General features: G+C 43.7%; 1 protein-coding gene across 2 annotated transcripts in view; it reads left to right on the top strand.

The window, feature by feature from the left end:
- Positions 1-15916, top strand: part of adck5 (aarF domain containing kinase 5) — a 92200-nt gene that overhangs the window by 32090 nt on the left and 44194 nt on the right. For both annotated transcript variants that reach the window (XR_005942594.1, XM_041183755.1), the window contains exons 2-3: positions 5963-6066; positions 12042-12191. Coding sequence is in view for 1 of the 2 variants with exons in the window: in XM_041183755.1 (XP_041039689.1) it covers positions 5963-6066; positions 12042-12191 (254 nt within the window). In the remaining variant the exon portion in view is untranslated. The remainder of the gene's footprint in view (positions 1-5962; positions 6067-12041; positions 12192-15916) is intronic.

The raw sequence follows: 15916 nt of genomic DNA, 5'->3' as shown, positions 1-15916 counted from the left end.
CAGAGAAAGATGAGATAGTGTTCCTGAAGCTCAAGCCAGAACAAGAGGCCAAGGACATAGAGGGCCACAGTCTGCGAGTAGGGGTATTAAAGCAGGGAAATTGAGTCCAGGGCTGTACAAATTATCTTGCTCTATAAATAGAACAACTTGTACAGCACCAAAAGTTGCATCCTGAATGAATAATCAACAGATTATTTAACTCATTAAAAGGTTTGATAATGAAAGCTACTCTCAATGGAATGTAAATATAATTTATTTGTCTGTAGCTGGCATTGACAAGAACAGCAGAAGGTATGGTTAAAGTGCCAGTGAGCTCTGACTAAATTGCTGCCACACTGGTGACAGTGTAAAACCACTCCATTCACAATTCTGAACAGTAGGACTGAGCACAGGTCAGGTCTCTGCTTCTGTTTTACTGATTTTGTCAAAGAGTTTCCTTATCTGACTGGTGTTGTTGCTGAGTTGACTTATTAAAGAAAGATTTATATTTAACTAGCGTCTTTCACAACCTCAGAACATTCCAAAGTGCTTTGCAGCAATGGAGTTCTTTTGAAGTATAGTCAGCATTGTAATGTAGGAGACACAGCTGTCATTTTGGACTTAGCGAAGAGCCACAAACAGCCACGTGATAATGGCCAGATAATCTGTCTTACTGATGTTGGTTGAGGCAGGACACTGGGGAGAACTCTGCTCTTCTGAGAAATTAGTGGACATAGGACCTTTCTCATGCGCCCTGAGAGGGCAACTTCGACCACCAGTTTAATGTCTTGTCTGAAAGTACTGCACTGGAACGTCAGCCTAGATTAATGTGCTCAAGTCTTCAGTGGGGCTTGAATCCACAACCTTCTGACTCAGTCTTTCTTTTTAATAGTTTGGGGAGAGCATTGGAAGTGTTTGCTATCTGGCTTGGTCTATTGTGTTTTCCTAGCTGTTGGAGAGCTTCTGTAAGTGAACTCTAATTAAGTGATTGTAGTATTAGGGTGTTCAGGACTGTAAGGGTTAATGTGCGAATGGGGAAACAGTATCGCCCACATTATGAAGTAGAGAGTCACATGGGAGTAGCAGAGTGTAGTACACACGAACAAGGAGCAGGAGTAGGCCATTTGGCCCCTTGAGCCTGCTCCACCATTTAATAAGATCATGGCTGATCCGATAACCTCAAATCTGCATTCTGCCTACTCCCGATAACCCTTCACCCTGTTGCTTACCAAGAATCTATCCACCTCTGCCTTAAAAATATTCAAAGGCTCTGCTTTTGCTGCCTTTTCAGAAAGAGTTCCAAAGACTCACAACCCTCTGAGAGAAAAAATTTAACCTCATCTCTGTTTTAAATGGGTGATCCCTTATTTTTAAATAGTGACTCCTAGTTCTAGATTCTCCCACAAGAGGAAACATCCTCTCCGTATCCACCCTGTCAAGATCCCTCAAGATCTCATATGTTTCAATCAAGTCACGTCTAACTCTCCTAAACTCCAGCAATAGAAGCTTAGCCTGTCCAATCTTTCCTCGTAAGACAGCCGGCCCATTCCAGGTATTAGCCTGGTAAACCTTCTCTGAATTGCTTCCAACGCATTTACATCCTTAAATAAGGTGACCACTACTGTACACTAGTGCTCTGTAAAACTGAAGTATAACCTCCCTACTTTTGTAATCAATTCCCCTCACAATAAATGATAACATTTAATCAGCTTTCCTAATTACCTGCTGTACTGCATACTAGCCTTTTGCAATTCATGCACTAAGACACCCGGATTCCTCTACATCTCAGAGCTCTGCAGTCTTTCACCATTTAGATAATATGCCTCTCTTTTGTTTTTAATAGTTGAATCTGGTAGAAGTTGACGTGAAGGTAGCACCTAGTCATGTTTGTATCCTGTATATAGTTATATGTTAATATAAAATTATTGTTCAACCATACAAGCCTCTAGACCTCTTCATGAGACAATGTACAACCTTACAACAGTGTGGCAGCAATTGAAGGATCCCTAAGAATGAAAACATAAAGAAATTGCAGTCTGACCTGAGAGTAGTTCAACTAACTTGAAGACCTTGAATACACAGCTGGAGATTGCCTAAGATGCTTCATTACTGGCACGCAGGCTAAAGAAAGGTGCATTGTGTAGCGTAAAAAGATTCCTCCAAAGTATGTGGAGGTCCATTACGAGACCCAACTGAAGGCAGAGTCAAAGGACCTAGCCAGACCGCAAAAGCATGAGCAAACTCCAAAAAAAACCTGTCATCAGCTTTTAAATTTGGCGCAATAATCAGGCAGCACTGCAGATCAAAAACAGAATTACCTGGAAAAACTCAGCAGGTCTGGCAGCATCGGCGGAGAAGACCTAGTTTTTCCAGGTAATTCTGTTTTTGTTTTGGATTTCCAGCATCCGCAGTTTTTTGTTTTTATAGCACTGCAGATCAATTGTTTTGATGAGCGTGGCTTGAAGAACATTGCAGCCAGATCCAGAGTCAGTGCCATAACATGGCAACCGCGCACGAACAAAAAATTAATGTTAAGAGAAGTCAGAGTAAAAAAAATCTGCTTCAGTTAGATTCTTCAAGCTTAGGAAAGCAACTAGCTGGGCAAAACAATTCGTTTAAAAGATTTTCTGCAGAATCATTGAAATTTAAAACAGCTCCATAACTGTGACGGGAGCCTGCCAAATCCTGACAAGTGCAAGAAGAGATAAAAAAAAGAAAAACGATTACTGTGGCACCATTTAATAAAAAAAAAATGCTGTGTTGAAAACGGCCATGGATGGTAAATTAACACTGCCAGACCAATTACAGCATATGGAAGGGCCAGACTAGTCACAAGATTGGGCATTATGGAGAAGAGGATTTTTAAGATATTTGATAGCATCAGGCTGAAATAAGAAAACAGAAGCTGTTTAATAAAGTCCAAAAGCCTGGGGAAAATCTGTAGACTTTGTCATTAATGTGTTATAGAGATTGGCTGAAGGCTGTGACAATTGTGGCAAGCTGTGACAAGAGTTCATAAGAGATCAAACAGTAGTGGCCGATGATATGCTTGTGGATGTACTCCAATCTAAAGGAGAAATGAATTTGGGAAAAGTCATCCAAATCATCAGACAATTGGAAGTCCGCCAGCAAAACTGATCCGTTTTGCATGGTGAAATTAAACTGTGGTACAGATCAACACCAGTAGACACACTCATAAAGCAACAGAAGGGCAAAAAGACTACAGGTCAAGGAAAGCAATACCCGAGCAAAACACAGGATGATGGCAGACCATGTGGCGCCAACAGACCTCACAGGCGCGAGCAATGTCCAGCAATCATTGTGCAGTACTTTCACTGCAACTGCCTGGGACACTTAGGAAAGATGTGTAAGTACAAAACCTCGAGACTCAAGGAGGATCCCAAACAACTCTGAGATAGGTGAGCCACACCAAGAAGAAGTACAGCAATGCTTCTTGTAGAAATTTAAGGATCCCAGATTCACATTTTGGAATGCTGACATATCTGTAAATGGTCACCTCATGAATTTCACAGTAATCACAGGAGCCATTGTGGCAGTCCTGTTGGCTCAGGAGCTATGGCTAAAAGACCTCATTCTACAGATGACAAGCATGGTCCCAGAGGAATCCAACTATTGGTCATAGGCATGATTCAAGAACTGCTCTGCGGAAACGAGTGAATAATCAATTCTATATGCTATCTGCAGTCCACCCTTTTCTCTCCTGAGTAGAGGTGCCTGTGATACTCTCAACCTCCTCAAAATGGCAGATGATGTCAAAACAACCACTCTAGTCAATGACACTGAATTGGAGACTCCCGGGAGGTCCACCAGTGCTGGTGATCTTGACTCGGATTTCAGTTTGGAATTGTTCTAGCTCTTTGCAGAGCCAGTTATTCCAGATCGTTTGCATGCGGTAGAAAATACTTTTCTTCAGTCAGATCAGCCAAACCAATATACTTAAAACAGGAGATACAGAGGAGAAGGAGCAGCAGCAGAAGGTTGAGCCTGAACTTCAGAGTCAAATGGTTGCTGTCACAGAACCAGGAAAAATTACAGCAACAAAGCTGGTGCTTCAAGCTCACATGCACAACATGAAGTTGATCCTGGAGCAGGAGAAAAGCAAACAGCAACTCAAGACAAAGCTCAGGGAGGCAGAAGTGCACACGAAGAAACAGAAGTTTCTTCTTGGAAGCCAAACTGCAGGTTGAGCTCAAGGATGCGGAACATGCAATCATAACGGAGGTTAGCCTTCAACTTCCAGGAAGAACCTGGCGGACCCCACCAAGAAAGAAAACCCGAGTCCAGTTTATCAATGAACGGAGTGAACGTTCCTTCCGGAAAGAGAGGGATAATCCCATGGTATCTGTCCAAGGAAGACAGATTATCGACAAAGGAAAATGTAACACCTTAAGGAGCACAAGAAGCAAACCAGATGTTGACACCCGAGTATTTGGAACACCTAGTACCACAACTTCAGCTCCAGACCAACCAAGTCAGCCCAAAACATTAGAGACTACCACTCCTCCAAACTTGAAATGGAAACTTGGATGACACAAAGCTGGGTGGGAGGATGAGCTGTGAGGAGGATGCAGAGATGCTTCAGTGTGATTTGGACAAGCTGAGTGAGTGGGCAAATGCATGGCAGATACAGTATAATGTGGATAAATGTGAGGTTATCCATTTTGGTAGCAAAAACAGGAAGGCAGATTATTATCTGAATGGCTATAAATTGAGAGAGGGGAATGTGCAATGAGATTTGGGTGTCCTTGTACACCAGTCGCTGAAGGTAAGCATGCAGGTGCAGTAGGCGGTAAATAAGGCAAATGGTATGTTGGCCTTCATAGCCAGAGGATTCGAGTACAGGAACAGGGATGTCTTGCTGCAATTGTACAGGGCCTTGGTGAGAGCACACCTGGAATATTGTGTGCAGTTTTGGTCTCCTTATCTGAGGAAGGATGTACTTGCTATAGATGGAGTGCAGCGAAGATTTACCTGACTGATTCCTGGGATGGTGGGACTGACATATGAGGAGAGATTGAGTCAATTAGGATTATATTGACTGGAGTTCAGAAGAATGAGAGGAGATCTCATAGAAACCTATAAAATTCTAACAGGACTAGACAGGGTAGATGCAGGAAGGATGTTCCCGATGGTGGGGGAGTCCAGAACCAGGGGCACAGTCCGAGGATATGGGGTAGATCATTTAGGACTGAACTGAGGAGAAATTTCTTCACCCAGAGAGTAGTGAAGTCCTATGGAATTTGTTACCACAGAAGTTAGTTGAGACCAAAACATTGTATGCTTTCAAGAAGGAGTTAGATATAGCTCTTGGGGCGAGAGGGATCAAAAGGTATGGGGAGAAAGCGGGAGCAGGCTATTGAACTGGATGATCAGCCATGATCATAATAAATGGGGGAGTGGGCTTGAAGGGCCGAATGGCCTACTCCTGCTCCTAGTTTCTATGCTTCTATGAAAAGAACGAGATGTGGAAGAGTCATAAAGCCGCCAGACCATCTGAATCTGTAAAGTCAGAGACTTCAGGGAAAAGGGGTAGCGTCTAAATATTATTATAAATACATTTGGGTAAAGACTTGGACATTTGAGGGAAAGTGTGGTATTATGGTGTTTGGGACTAAGGGTCAATGTGAGACTGGGGAAATAGTACCGCCACATTATGATGTGGAGAGTCACATGTGAGTAGTGCAGTGTGGTAATGAGTCTTGTAGAAGTCGACATGGAGATAGCGCCCTAGCACTTAGTCAAGACTGTATCGTGTGTGTGTGTGTCTGTGTATATATTTTTATATAAGCCTCTAGACCTCTTCATGAGACTACATAGACAACATACAACCTTACAATAGTAATCACTTTGAACAGCCTAGAACTGTATGTAAGTAATTACTAACTAACAAGCTAATTTCAATGATTTTTTTTCCTCAACTCTTATATTTCTTGCATTCTAATTTATTTTTATAATTTGTTAGGTGTGGTTGTGTAGACATCACTGGACGTTAATGCAGAGGACGAGGCAGGTACCACTGATTTCCTCTGCCATCTTCAGGCGACAGCTTAGCTCCCAGCCCATGAGGTATGTTATACAAAGCTGTGTGCACTTTAGGGCCGACCAGTTATCTCTGGGTAAAGGCCATTGTGGGCTTGAATCTCAAGCTTGAAAAGCCATTGTGGCTTGAAATACTCCTTCAGTATTTGTGTTCCATAGAAACTAGGAGCAGGAGTAGACCATTCGGCCCTTCAAGCCTGCTCCGCCATTCAATATGATCATGGCTGATTCTCTATCTCAACGCCATATTCCCGCTTTCTCTCCATATCCCTTGATACCCCTAATATCCAAAGGTTTATCAATTTATTTCTTGAATATACTCAGTGACCCAGCCTCCACAGGTTCTGTGGTAGAGAACTCCACAGGTTGTCCGCCCTCTGAGTGAAGAAATTTTTCCTCATCTCAGTCCTAAATGGCCTGCCCCATATCCTGAGACTGTGGCCCCTGGTTCTAGACTCCCCAACCGGGAAACATCTTCCCTGCAGCTAGTCTGTCTAGCCCTGTTAGAATTTTATATGTTTCAATCAGATCCCCTCTCATTCTTCTAAATTCTAGTCAATACAGGCCCAGTCAAACCAATCTCCTCAAACGACAGTCCTGCCATCCCCAGTATCAGCCTTGTGAACCTTTGCTGCACTCCCTCTATGACAAGTTATCCAAGGTCCGGAGACCAAAACTGCATGTAATACTCCAGGTCTGGTCTCGCCGAGGTCCTAAATAACTGCAGTAAGACATCCTTACTTCTGAACTCAAGTCCTCTTGCAATGAAGGCCAACATACCATTTGCCTTCCTAATTGCTTGCTGCATCTGCCTATTTACTTTCATTGACTGGTGTACAGAGACACCCAGATCCCCCTGTCCGTATACATTTCCCAATAGATCATCACTTAGATAATACTCTGCCTTTCTGTTTTTCACACCAATGCACATAACTTCACATTTATCCACGTTATACTGCATCTGCCATGTGTTTGCCCACGCATACAACTTGTCTAAATCGCCCTGAAGCCTCCTTGCATTCTCCTCACAACCTTGCCCAGCTTTGTGTTGTCAGCAAACTTGGAAATATTGCATTTGGTTCCCTCATCCAAATCTGTTATATATATTGAGAGTAGCTGGGGCCCCAAGCACTGATTCCTGTGGTGCACCATTAGTCACTGCCTGCTACCCGGAAAAAGACCCATTTATTCCCACTCCCTATTTCCGGTCTGTCAACCAACTCAATCCATGCCAGTATATTATCCCCAATCCCATGTGCTTTAATTTTGCCCACTAGCCTCTTATGTGGGACCTTATCAAAAGCCTTCTTGAAATCCAAATACACCACATCCACTGATTCTCCCTTACTTATTCTACTAGTTACATCCTCAAAAAACTCCAGTAGATTAGTTAAGCATGATTTCCCTTTCATAAACCCATGTAGACTTTGTTTAATCCTGTTAATGCTTTCCAAGTGTTCTGTTACCACATCTTTCTAGCATTTTCCCCATGACTGATGTTAGGTTAACTGGTCTGTAATTCTCTGTTTTTTCTCTCCCTCCTTTTTTAAATAGTGGGGTTATATTTGCCACCCTCCAATCTGTATGAACTGCTCCAGAGTCTATAGAATTTTGGAAGATGACCACCAATGTATCCAATGTTTCCAGGGCCACTTCTTTTAGTACTCCGGGATGTAGGGATTTTTCAGCCTTTAACCCCATTAATTTCTCTAGCACCATTTTTTTATAATATTGATTTTCTTCAATTCCTCCCTCTCACTAGACCCTTGTTCCCTAACATTTCTGGGAAATTATTTGTGTCCACTTTTTGTGAAGAGTGAGCCTAAATATATGTTCAATTCTTCTGCCATTTCTTTGTTCCCTATTATAATTTCCCCCATTTCTGACTAAGGGACCTACGTTTGCCTTCACTAATCTTTTTCTCTTCACATATTTACGGAAGCTTTTACAGTCAGTTTTTATGTTCCCTGCAACTTGACTCTCATACTCCATTTTCCCCTTCTTCATCAATCTTTTTTGTCCACCTTTTGCTGAATTCTAAACTGCTCCCAATCCTCAGGCTTACTGCTTTTTCTGGCAATTTATATGTCTCCTCTTTGGATCCAATACTATCCTTAATTTCTTCTGTAAGCCATGTTTGAGCCACCTTTCCTGTTTTATTTTTGTGCCAGATAGGAAGGAATAATTGTTGTAATTCATGCATACATTCCTTAAGTATTAGACATTGCCTATCCTCTGTCAACCCTTCTAGTAATGTTCCCCAATCTATCATTGCCAACTTGCGCCTCATACCCTCGTAGTTCCCTTTATTTAGATTCAGGACCCTAGTTTCAGATTCAACTTCTTCGCTCTCCATCCTAATGAACAATTCTATCATTTTATGGTAACTCTTCCCCAAGGGACCCCGCACAACAGGATTGTTAATTAATCCTTTCTCATTGCGCAATACCCAGCCTAGGATAGCCTGCTCTCTAGTTGGTTCCTCAATGTATTGGTGTAAAAAACCATCACGTACACTCCAGGAATTCCTCCACTACGGTATTGTTGCTAGTTTGGTTTGTCCAATCTGTATGTAGATTACAGTGACCCATGATTACAGTTGTACCCTTATTGCATGCGTCTCTAATTTCCTGCTTAATGCCTTCCTTTTCATCTCCATTACTGTTTGGGGGCCTATAGACAACCCCACCAACGTTTTCTGCCCCTTGGTGTTTCTTATCTCCACCCAAACAGATCCTACGTTATGATGTTCCGAGCCACTATCGTTCCTCACTATTGCATTGATTCCCTCCTACTAACAATGCAACCCCACCTCCTTTCCCTATTTGTCTGTCCTTCCTAAATATTGAATACCCCTGGATGTTCAGTTCCCATCCTTGGTCACCCTGCAGCCATGTCTCCGTAATTGCAACCATATCATAACCGTTTATATGTATTTGCGCTGTTAATTCACCTACCTTATTGTGAATGCTCCGTGCACTAAGATACTCTACCTTTAGACTTGTCTCTTTAACCTTGTTAGCCATCTTAGCTTTATATTGCACTATGACGCCATTTGTTTTTTGCCCTTGTTTTTCCTGCCTTCCACTTTTGCCTCTTACTTTCCTGTCTTTTGTTTCTATCCTTGTTTACCCCTCCTTTGTCTCCCTGCTCAGGTTTCCATCCCCCTGCCATTCTAGTTTAAACCGGTCCTGAATGCACCAGCAGGCACCTTTCCCCCCACCACCTGAGGACATTGATTCTGGTCCCGGTCCTGCCTAGATGCAACCCGTTCTGTTTGTACTGGACACACCTTCCCCAGAACCGGTCCCAATGTTGCAGGGAAACTGAATCACTCCCCCCTACACCATTTCTTCAGCCGCGTATTATTCTGATTTATCCTGTTATTTTTACTCTTGTGAGCACTTGGCACCGGTACTAATCCTGAGATTACTACCTTTGAGGTCCTACTTTGTAATTTACATCCTAGCTCCCAATACTTAGCTTGTAGGCCTCATCCCTTTTTTTACCTATGTCGTTGGTACCAATATGTACCACGACCACTGCCTGTTCACTCTCCCCCTTCAGAATGCCCTGCAGCCTCTCCAAGACATCCTGACCCTGGCATCAGGGAGGCAACATACCATCCTGGAGTCTTTTTTGCAGCCGCAGAAATGCCTGCCTACTCCCCTTACTATTGAATCCCCTATCACTATAGCCCTGCCACTCTTCTTCCTCCCCTCTTGTGCAACAGAGCCACCCATGGTGCCATGGACTTGGCTCCTGCTGCTTTCCCCTGAGAAGTCGTCTCCCCCAACAGTGTTCAAAACGGTATGTCTGTTAGAGAGTGGGACGGCCACAGGGGACTCCTGTACTACCTGCCTCCCTCTACTCCATCTGATGGTCACCCATCCCCTTTCTGCCTGTTCAGTCTTTACCTGCAGTGTGACCACCTCACTGAACGTGCTACGCACGATAATCTCAGCATCGCGGATGCTCCATGGTGAATCCACCCACAGCTCCAGCTCCGAAATGCAGTTAGCCAGTAGTTTCAGCTGGACGCACTTACTGCACACATGGTCACCAAGGACACTGCAAGTGTCCATGACTTCCCACATAGCACAGGGGGAGCATATCACGGGTGCAAGTTCCTTTAGCTTAAGCTCGTTAGTTACTCCATTTAAAGAATACTAATTAAGTTAGGGGCTTTATTCCACTCCAAACACTCCTACTACAGTCCAGAGTCCTCACCTTATTTTGTTTAAGCTAATGGACTGCAGCGGTTTAATTAATATATAAAGTAGGAGCAATTATCTGACCCTACTTACCAATCAGCTGCCTCCTCTGCGTCACATCAATTTTTGACTTGTGATGTCACTTCAAACTCCACTGCCTGAAGGTCCTGAAGGTATGTCTCTCCTCTCTGGTCTCAGCCTCTGTTTTTCATGCCCTTTTATATTGTTTTCGCTGGCCTCTCCTCTCAGGCCTCAGCCTCTGTTTTCACTCCCTTTTGTTCCCCTTTCGTTGGCCTTTCTTTTCCCGTCAGCCCCAAGTCTCCCTGGAACTCTCGCTCTGTCCTCGTGCCGCTTTCAGCCCCGAGTCCAGCTCCTGTTCTTTTTGAAACTCCGCCCTCTCTCAGCTTCTGCTCTTTTAAAATCTTACCAAGGCCTCCTTTCCTCTCGCGCTACCTCCTGGTCCCGCTCTCGGAGACCACCAGCTGTTTTATCTGAAATCAACAGAACTGTTATTCGGACTCGAAACGTTAATTGTGCTCCTCTCTGCAGGTGCTACTAGACCTGCTGAGTTTTTCCAGGTATTTTTGTTTTTGTTTTGGATATCTAGTATCCGCAGTCTTTAGCTTTTATCTTAGCTGTTTTATCTGCTTTGCCGCTCTCAGGCTGTTTTTTTCCCACATTAACTCCCCAACATATTAAAAGTAAAAAATGTCAGACGAAAAGACCAGTTGGCCTCTCCAGCCTTGTTCATCCCAATTATGAGATGCCTTATCTGCCTGGAGCTGTGAAATCCCCTGCAAGAGGCTGAGAAGCCAGGTTTAAAAGCCCAGGACCTATTAGAAATACTTGGAAAATTTTTCACAACTTTTCCCATGGTGATTGAAATTGAGCTGTAGTTATTTGTATTTTTGGAAGAACTGAATTGGACCTAGGTCCAGTAGAAGTTACGGCGAGGGTGGAATAAGAATAGGAAAGTTTATCCACTGATGGATTTGGAAATGAGGATGAGACTTTTGAATTCATGGCATTGGGAGCCAATAGTGGTTGACAGGGATATGAGTGATGGGTTAGTGAGACTTAGCGTGGGACTGGATACAGCTGTCAGAATTGCTGGTTATTTGGACTTGTTTGGCCTCCGTTCATTTATAAGTCACTTCAGTTATCTAGTGTTCTTAAAGACTCAGGCCTGTTGGCATCCGAACATCACGGCTATACTTCAGCCCCAAGAGTACATCAGCATTGCTGCATGAAAAGGACATGGCTTTAGGGTGAAAGGGGAAAGATTTAGGGGGAACTTTAGGGGAAACTTCTTCACTCAGAGAGTGGAGAGAGTGTGGGACGAGCTGCCATCTGACGTGGTAAATGCGGGCTCACTCTTAAGTTTTAAGAATAAATTAGATAGATACATGGATGGGAGAGGTCTGGAGGGTTATGGACTGGTTGCAGGTCAATGAGACTAGTGGAATAATATTTCGGCACAGACTAGAGGGGCGAATGGCCTGTTTTTCTGTGCTGTGGTGTTCTGTGGTTCTAAACCTTGTGTGCATTTTGATTTCCTTCCTTATTATTCCAATCCCCCTGATTCTGGTGTGGTCAAAAGGGCGGTGTTTGGTCCAGCTTTTTCTTCCTTCTATATATCTGGCCACTGGGAAATGGATCAACATGGCTGAAACCAGGAACTAACCACGTTGTACTGCATCATGAGCTTTAAAAAAAGGTGAAAAGCCTTTTCTACAAAGTATAGGTTGTACAACGCCGAGGTCTTGCCTTTTTTCTGTCTCTCTACAGTTATGTTCGCCAACAAGGCCTGTACAAAAAGCTGCTCCTCGGGGCAGTGGTTGGTGTCCCGCTGGCTGCTGGTGCTGTATTTAGCTTATCAGATGCCCGTGACCGACGGAGAATGAAGCTCCTGTTTGAAGGTGTTAGTCGCTTCTACAGGTGAGTGATGTGTTTTTTTTCTTTTTGTTGTTTGCTTTTTGGATCTTGCTCAGCTGTCGTAAAAATGTGGGCAGCGCTGGCAAGGTGAGCATTTAATGCTCATTCTTAATTGCCCTTGAGAAGGTTGTGGTGAGTCACCAACTTGAACGGCTACAGTCCATATTGTGTAGGTACATCCATTAGGAAGGGAGTTCCAGAATTTTGATCCAAAAACAGTGAAGGAACGTCGATGTAGTTCCAAGGCGGAATAGTGTGTGTCTCGGAGGGGAGCTTGCAGGTCGTGGTGTTCCCATGCATCTGCTGCCTTTGTCCTGCGAGGTGGTAAGGGTCGCAGGTTTGGAAGGTAGTGTCGAAGGAGCCTTGGTGAGTTGCTACTGTGAATCTTGTAGATGGTACACACTGCTGCTACTGTGCACTGGTGGTGGAGGTAGTGAATATTTAAGGATGAAGCGTCAATCAAGTGGACTGCTTCATCCTGGAGTGTCAAACTTCTTGAATGTTGTTGGAGCTGGACTCATCCAGGCTAGTGGAGCATACTCCGTCACACTCCTGACTTGTTCCCCAGAACCCTGTCCAAGCAATCAGTATTTTCACACTGTTTGATTACAGGGGTCATTATGGTTCAACCATTAGCTGATAAGGCACAGATCAAGATTGATCCTCCCTGTGTGGTGCATTTATATACTGAACCATTACACATGCTCATGTTCATAAGCATATGTAACATGCGCGGATGTTTATATTTTGGAGGAGGTGCTCAGTGAGAGGCTTTTCATTCTCTTTTCACACCCCACCCAATGATGCAGGGTTTTACAAGAAATTATGAATGGATCAGGTTAATTTTTGATGTGAGAATGCAAAATAAGAACAGGAGTAGACCATAGGGCTCTCCAAGCTTGCTGAAAAAGATCATGACAGATGTTTTGCAGGAATTCCAGTTTACTGTCCTATTTCCATATCCCTTGATTCCCTCAGTGGCCAAAAATCTGTCCATCTCACTCTTGAATATAGTTGACAGCTGATCTTCCACAGCTTTCTGGAGTAGACTATTCCAAAGATCCAATATCCTCTGAGTGAAGACATTTCTCATCACAGTCCTTAATGTCTGACCCTGATCCTTAGGCTAAGACTCCTGGTTCTAGACTCTCCATCTACTCTGCAAGCTGCCTAAGAATTTTATATGTTTCAATAAGGTCACTTCTTCTAAACTCCAGAAAGTATAGGCCCATTCTTCTCAATCTCTCAAGGGAAGCCCTCATCTTAGAAATCAGTTTGGTGAACCTTTGTTGGACTGCGCCCCACCCAGCTCCTGCCCTCTCTCCAGTGAGTATATAATAACAGTAAAATAACTTCTGTTTGTATAGTGCCTTTCACGTAACGTATTTCACAGGAGCCTTATAAAATAAAATGTAACACTGAATCATATAATGTGATATTAGGGTGGTTGTCCAAAAGCTTGGGCAAAGAAGTAGGATTTTAGGGGAATCTTAAAGTAGGAAAGCTTAGTGCTTTTGTGGCTGAAGGTAAAGCTGCTAGTGGTAGAGCAATTAAAATCAGGGATATTCAAAAGACCAGCATTAGAGGAACACAAATATATCGGTGGTTTGTGGAGTTGGAGAAGATTACAGAAATGGGGAGGTGTGAGGCTGTGGAGAATTTTTAAATCAAGGCTTTGCTTAACCGGGAGCCAATGCACATCAGCGAACGCCGGAGTGAATGGGTGAGTGGGATCTAGTGGGAGTTTGGATCCGGATACGGGCAGCAGAGTTGCGTATGACATCAAGTTTACTGAGGTTCGGGGGGCTGGCCAGGTGTAAGTTGGAATAGTAAAGCCTAGAGGTAACAAAGGTATGGATGAGGATTTCAGCAACAGATGAGCTGAGGCAGGGGCAAATCTGACAATGTTATCAGGTGGAAATACGTAGTTTTAGTGTTGGTGTAGATATGCAATGAGGTTGCGAACGGTCTGGTTCAACCTCACAATTGCCAGGGAGAGGGATGATAAGGATTGTTGACTACAGAACAAATTTTGTGGTCGTAACTGAAGGCAATGGCTTTGATCTCGGTATTCAGTTGGAGGGAATTCTGTTCGTCTACTACTGGATAATTTGGAAACGGTGGAGGGGTTGAGAGAGGATGTGGTGAGGTAAAGCTGGGTGTCGTCAGTGTATATGTGGAAATTAGAAACTATCACTGTTTTTGGATGATGTCACTGTGCACGTAGATGGTAAATAGGAGGGGATCGATCCTTGGAAGACACCAGTGGTAATAGTGCGGGAGTGGGAAGAGAAGCTATTGCAGATTCTCTGGCGATGGCTGGATAGATAAGATTGGAATCCGGTCAGAGCAGTCTTACCCAGCTGGATGACAGTGGAGAGGCATTGGAGGAGGATGATGTCTGCAGCCTCTGACAAAGATAACCACAAGTCAAGAAGGACGAGGTAGAATATCTTGCCTTGTCGCAGTCACATAGGATGTCATTTATCATTTTTTAGAACAGTTAGAAGAGCCCTTTTGGTACTATGGCAAGGGCCGAAACCCATTTAGAAGAATTCATGCATTTGGGAGGTGACAATGTTCAAGAACTTTGAAGAGGAGAGGGGAGTTGGAAATGGCACTGTAGTTTGCATTGACAGAGGGATTAGCAGTTGAGCAGAAGGGGGATGCTGGTAAATTTGAAGTAGGGGGGGTACCTGAGGAGAGAAAACCATTAACAATATCAGCTAACATGGGAGCCTAAAAGCGAATAGTGCAAAATCCTTTAGTGAGAAGCCGGGGACAGGGGTGTTATCTTTGCATTCCAGGATAAATGTGGAATTGTGTGCAGTTTTGGCAGACAAAGGGAGGATCTGATAGTGCTTTATGTGGCCTGGCCAGATCTAGCACTGAATGGCTAAATCACTTGCCCGGCAGTGACATTCAAGTCTGTGTCCCTTCGACTTAAGGAAGTGGAAATGAGGACTCTACTGGTGGGAAAGCCAACAATGAGAGAGTGTGATGGTTTTAATGAGGACTATAGTATCAAAAGTGAACGTAGTTGTGTAGTTTCCCTGCCTAACCACACTGGGTGTACCTAGACCACATGGGCTGCAGTGGTTCAAGAAGGCAGCTCACCACCACCACCACCTCAAGGACAATTAGGGATTGGCAACAAACGTTGACCTAGCCAGCGATGCCCATATCCCATGAACAAATAATTTTTTTAAAAGTTGAGAAAATTGGAAGCTTAAATGTTCTGCTAATTAGAGGTCCAAAGGCTAGACAGTTTGGATTTTGAAAGTGCAGTGTAAATTAATTGGAAGAGTGTTTTTCTCACAATAGACACAAAGTAGGATTGGAAGGGGCATTGAGGGTGGAGAGCGATAGAAGGATGTAATGGCCTAATCCACAGTTGATGTCATGGGAGTAGTGAGGCCGCATGAGATGTAGCGGTCAAGGAAGTGGCTGTAAATATAGGTTGAGTTTATATGGAGGGAGAGGTGAAGGGTGAATAGGAGGGCAGTGAGCTCAGAGGAGAGAGAGAGATGATGATGAGTTGGGATGGTTGAAATCACTGAGATGAGAAGTTAAAAACAAAAAAACTGCGGATGCTGGAAATCCAAAACAAAAACAGAATTACCTGGAAAAACTCAGCAGGTCTGGCAGCATTGGCGGAGAAGAAAAGAGTTGATGTTTCGAGTCCTCATGACCCTTCGACAGAACTTGAGTTCGAGTCCAAGAAAGAG

Source organism: Carcharodon carcharias, chromosome 3, assembly GCF_017639515.1.
Source record: "Carcharodon carcharias isolate sCarCar2 chromosome 3, sCarCar2.pri, whole genome shotgun sequence".
Lineage (NCBI taxonomy): Eukaryota > Metazoa > Chordata > Chondrichthyes > Lamniformes > Lamnidae > Carcharodon > Carcharodon carcharias.
This window is presented reverse-complemented; position numbering and strand designations above follow the sequence as displayed.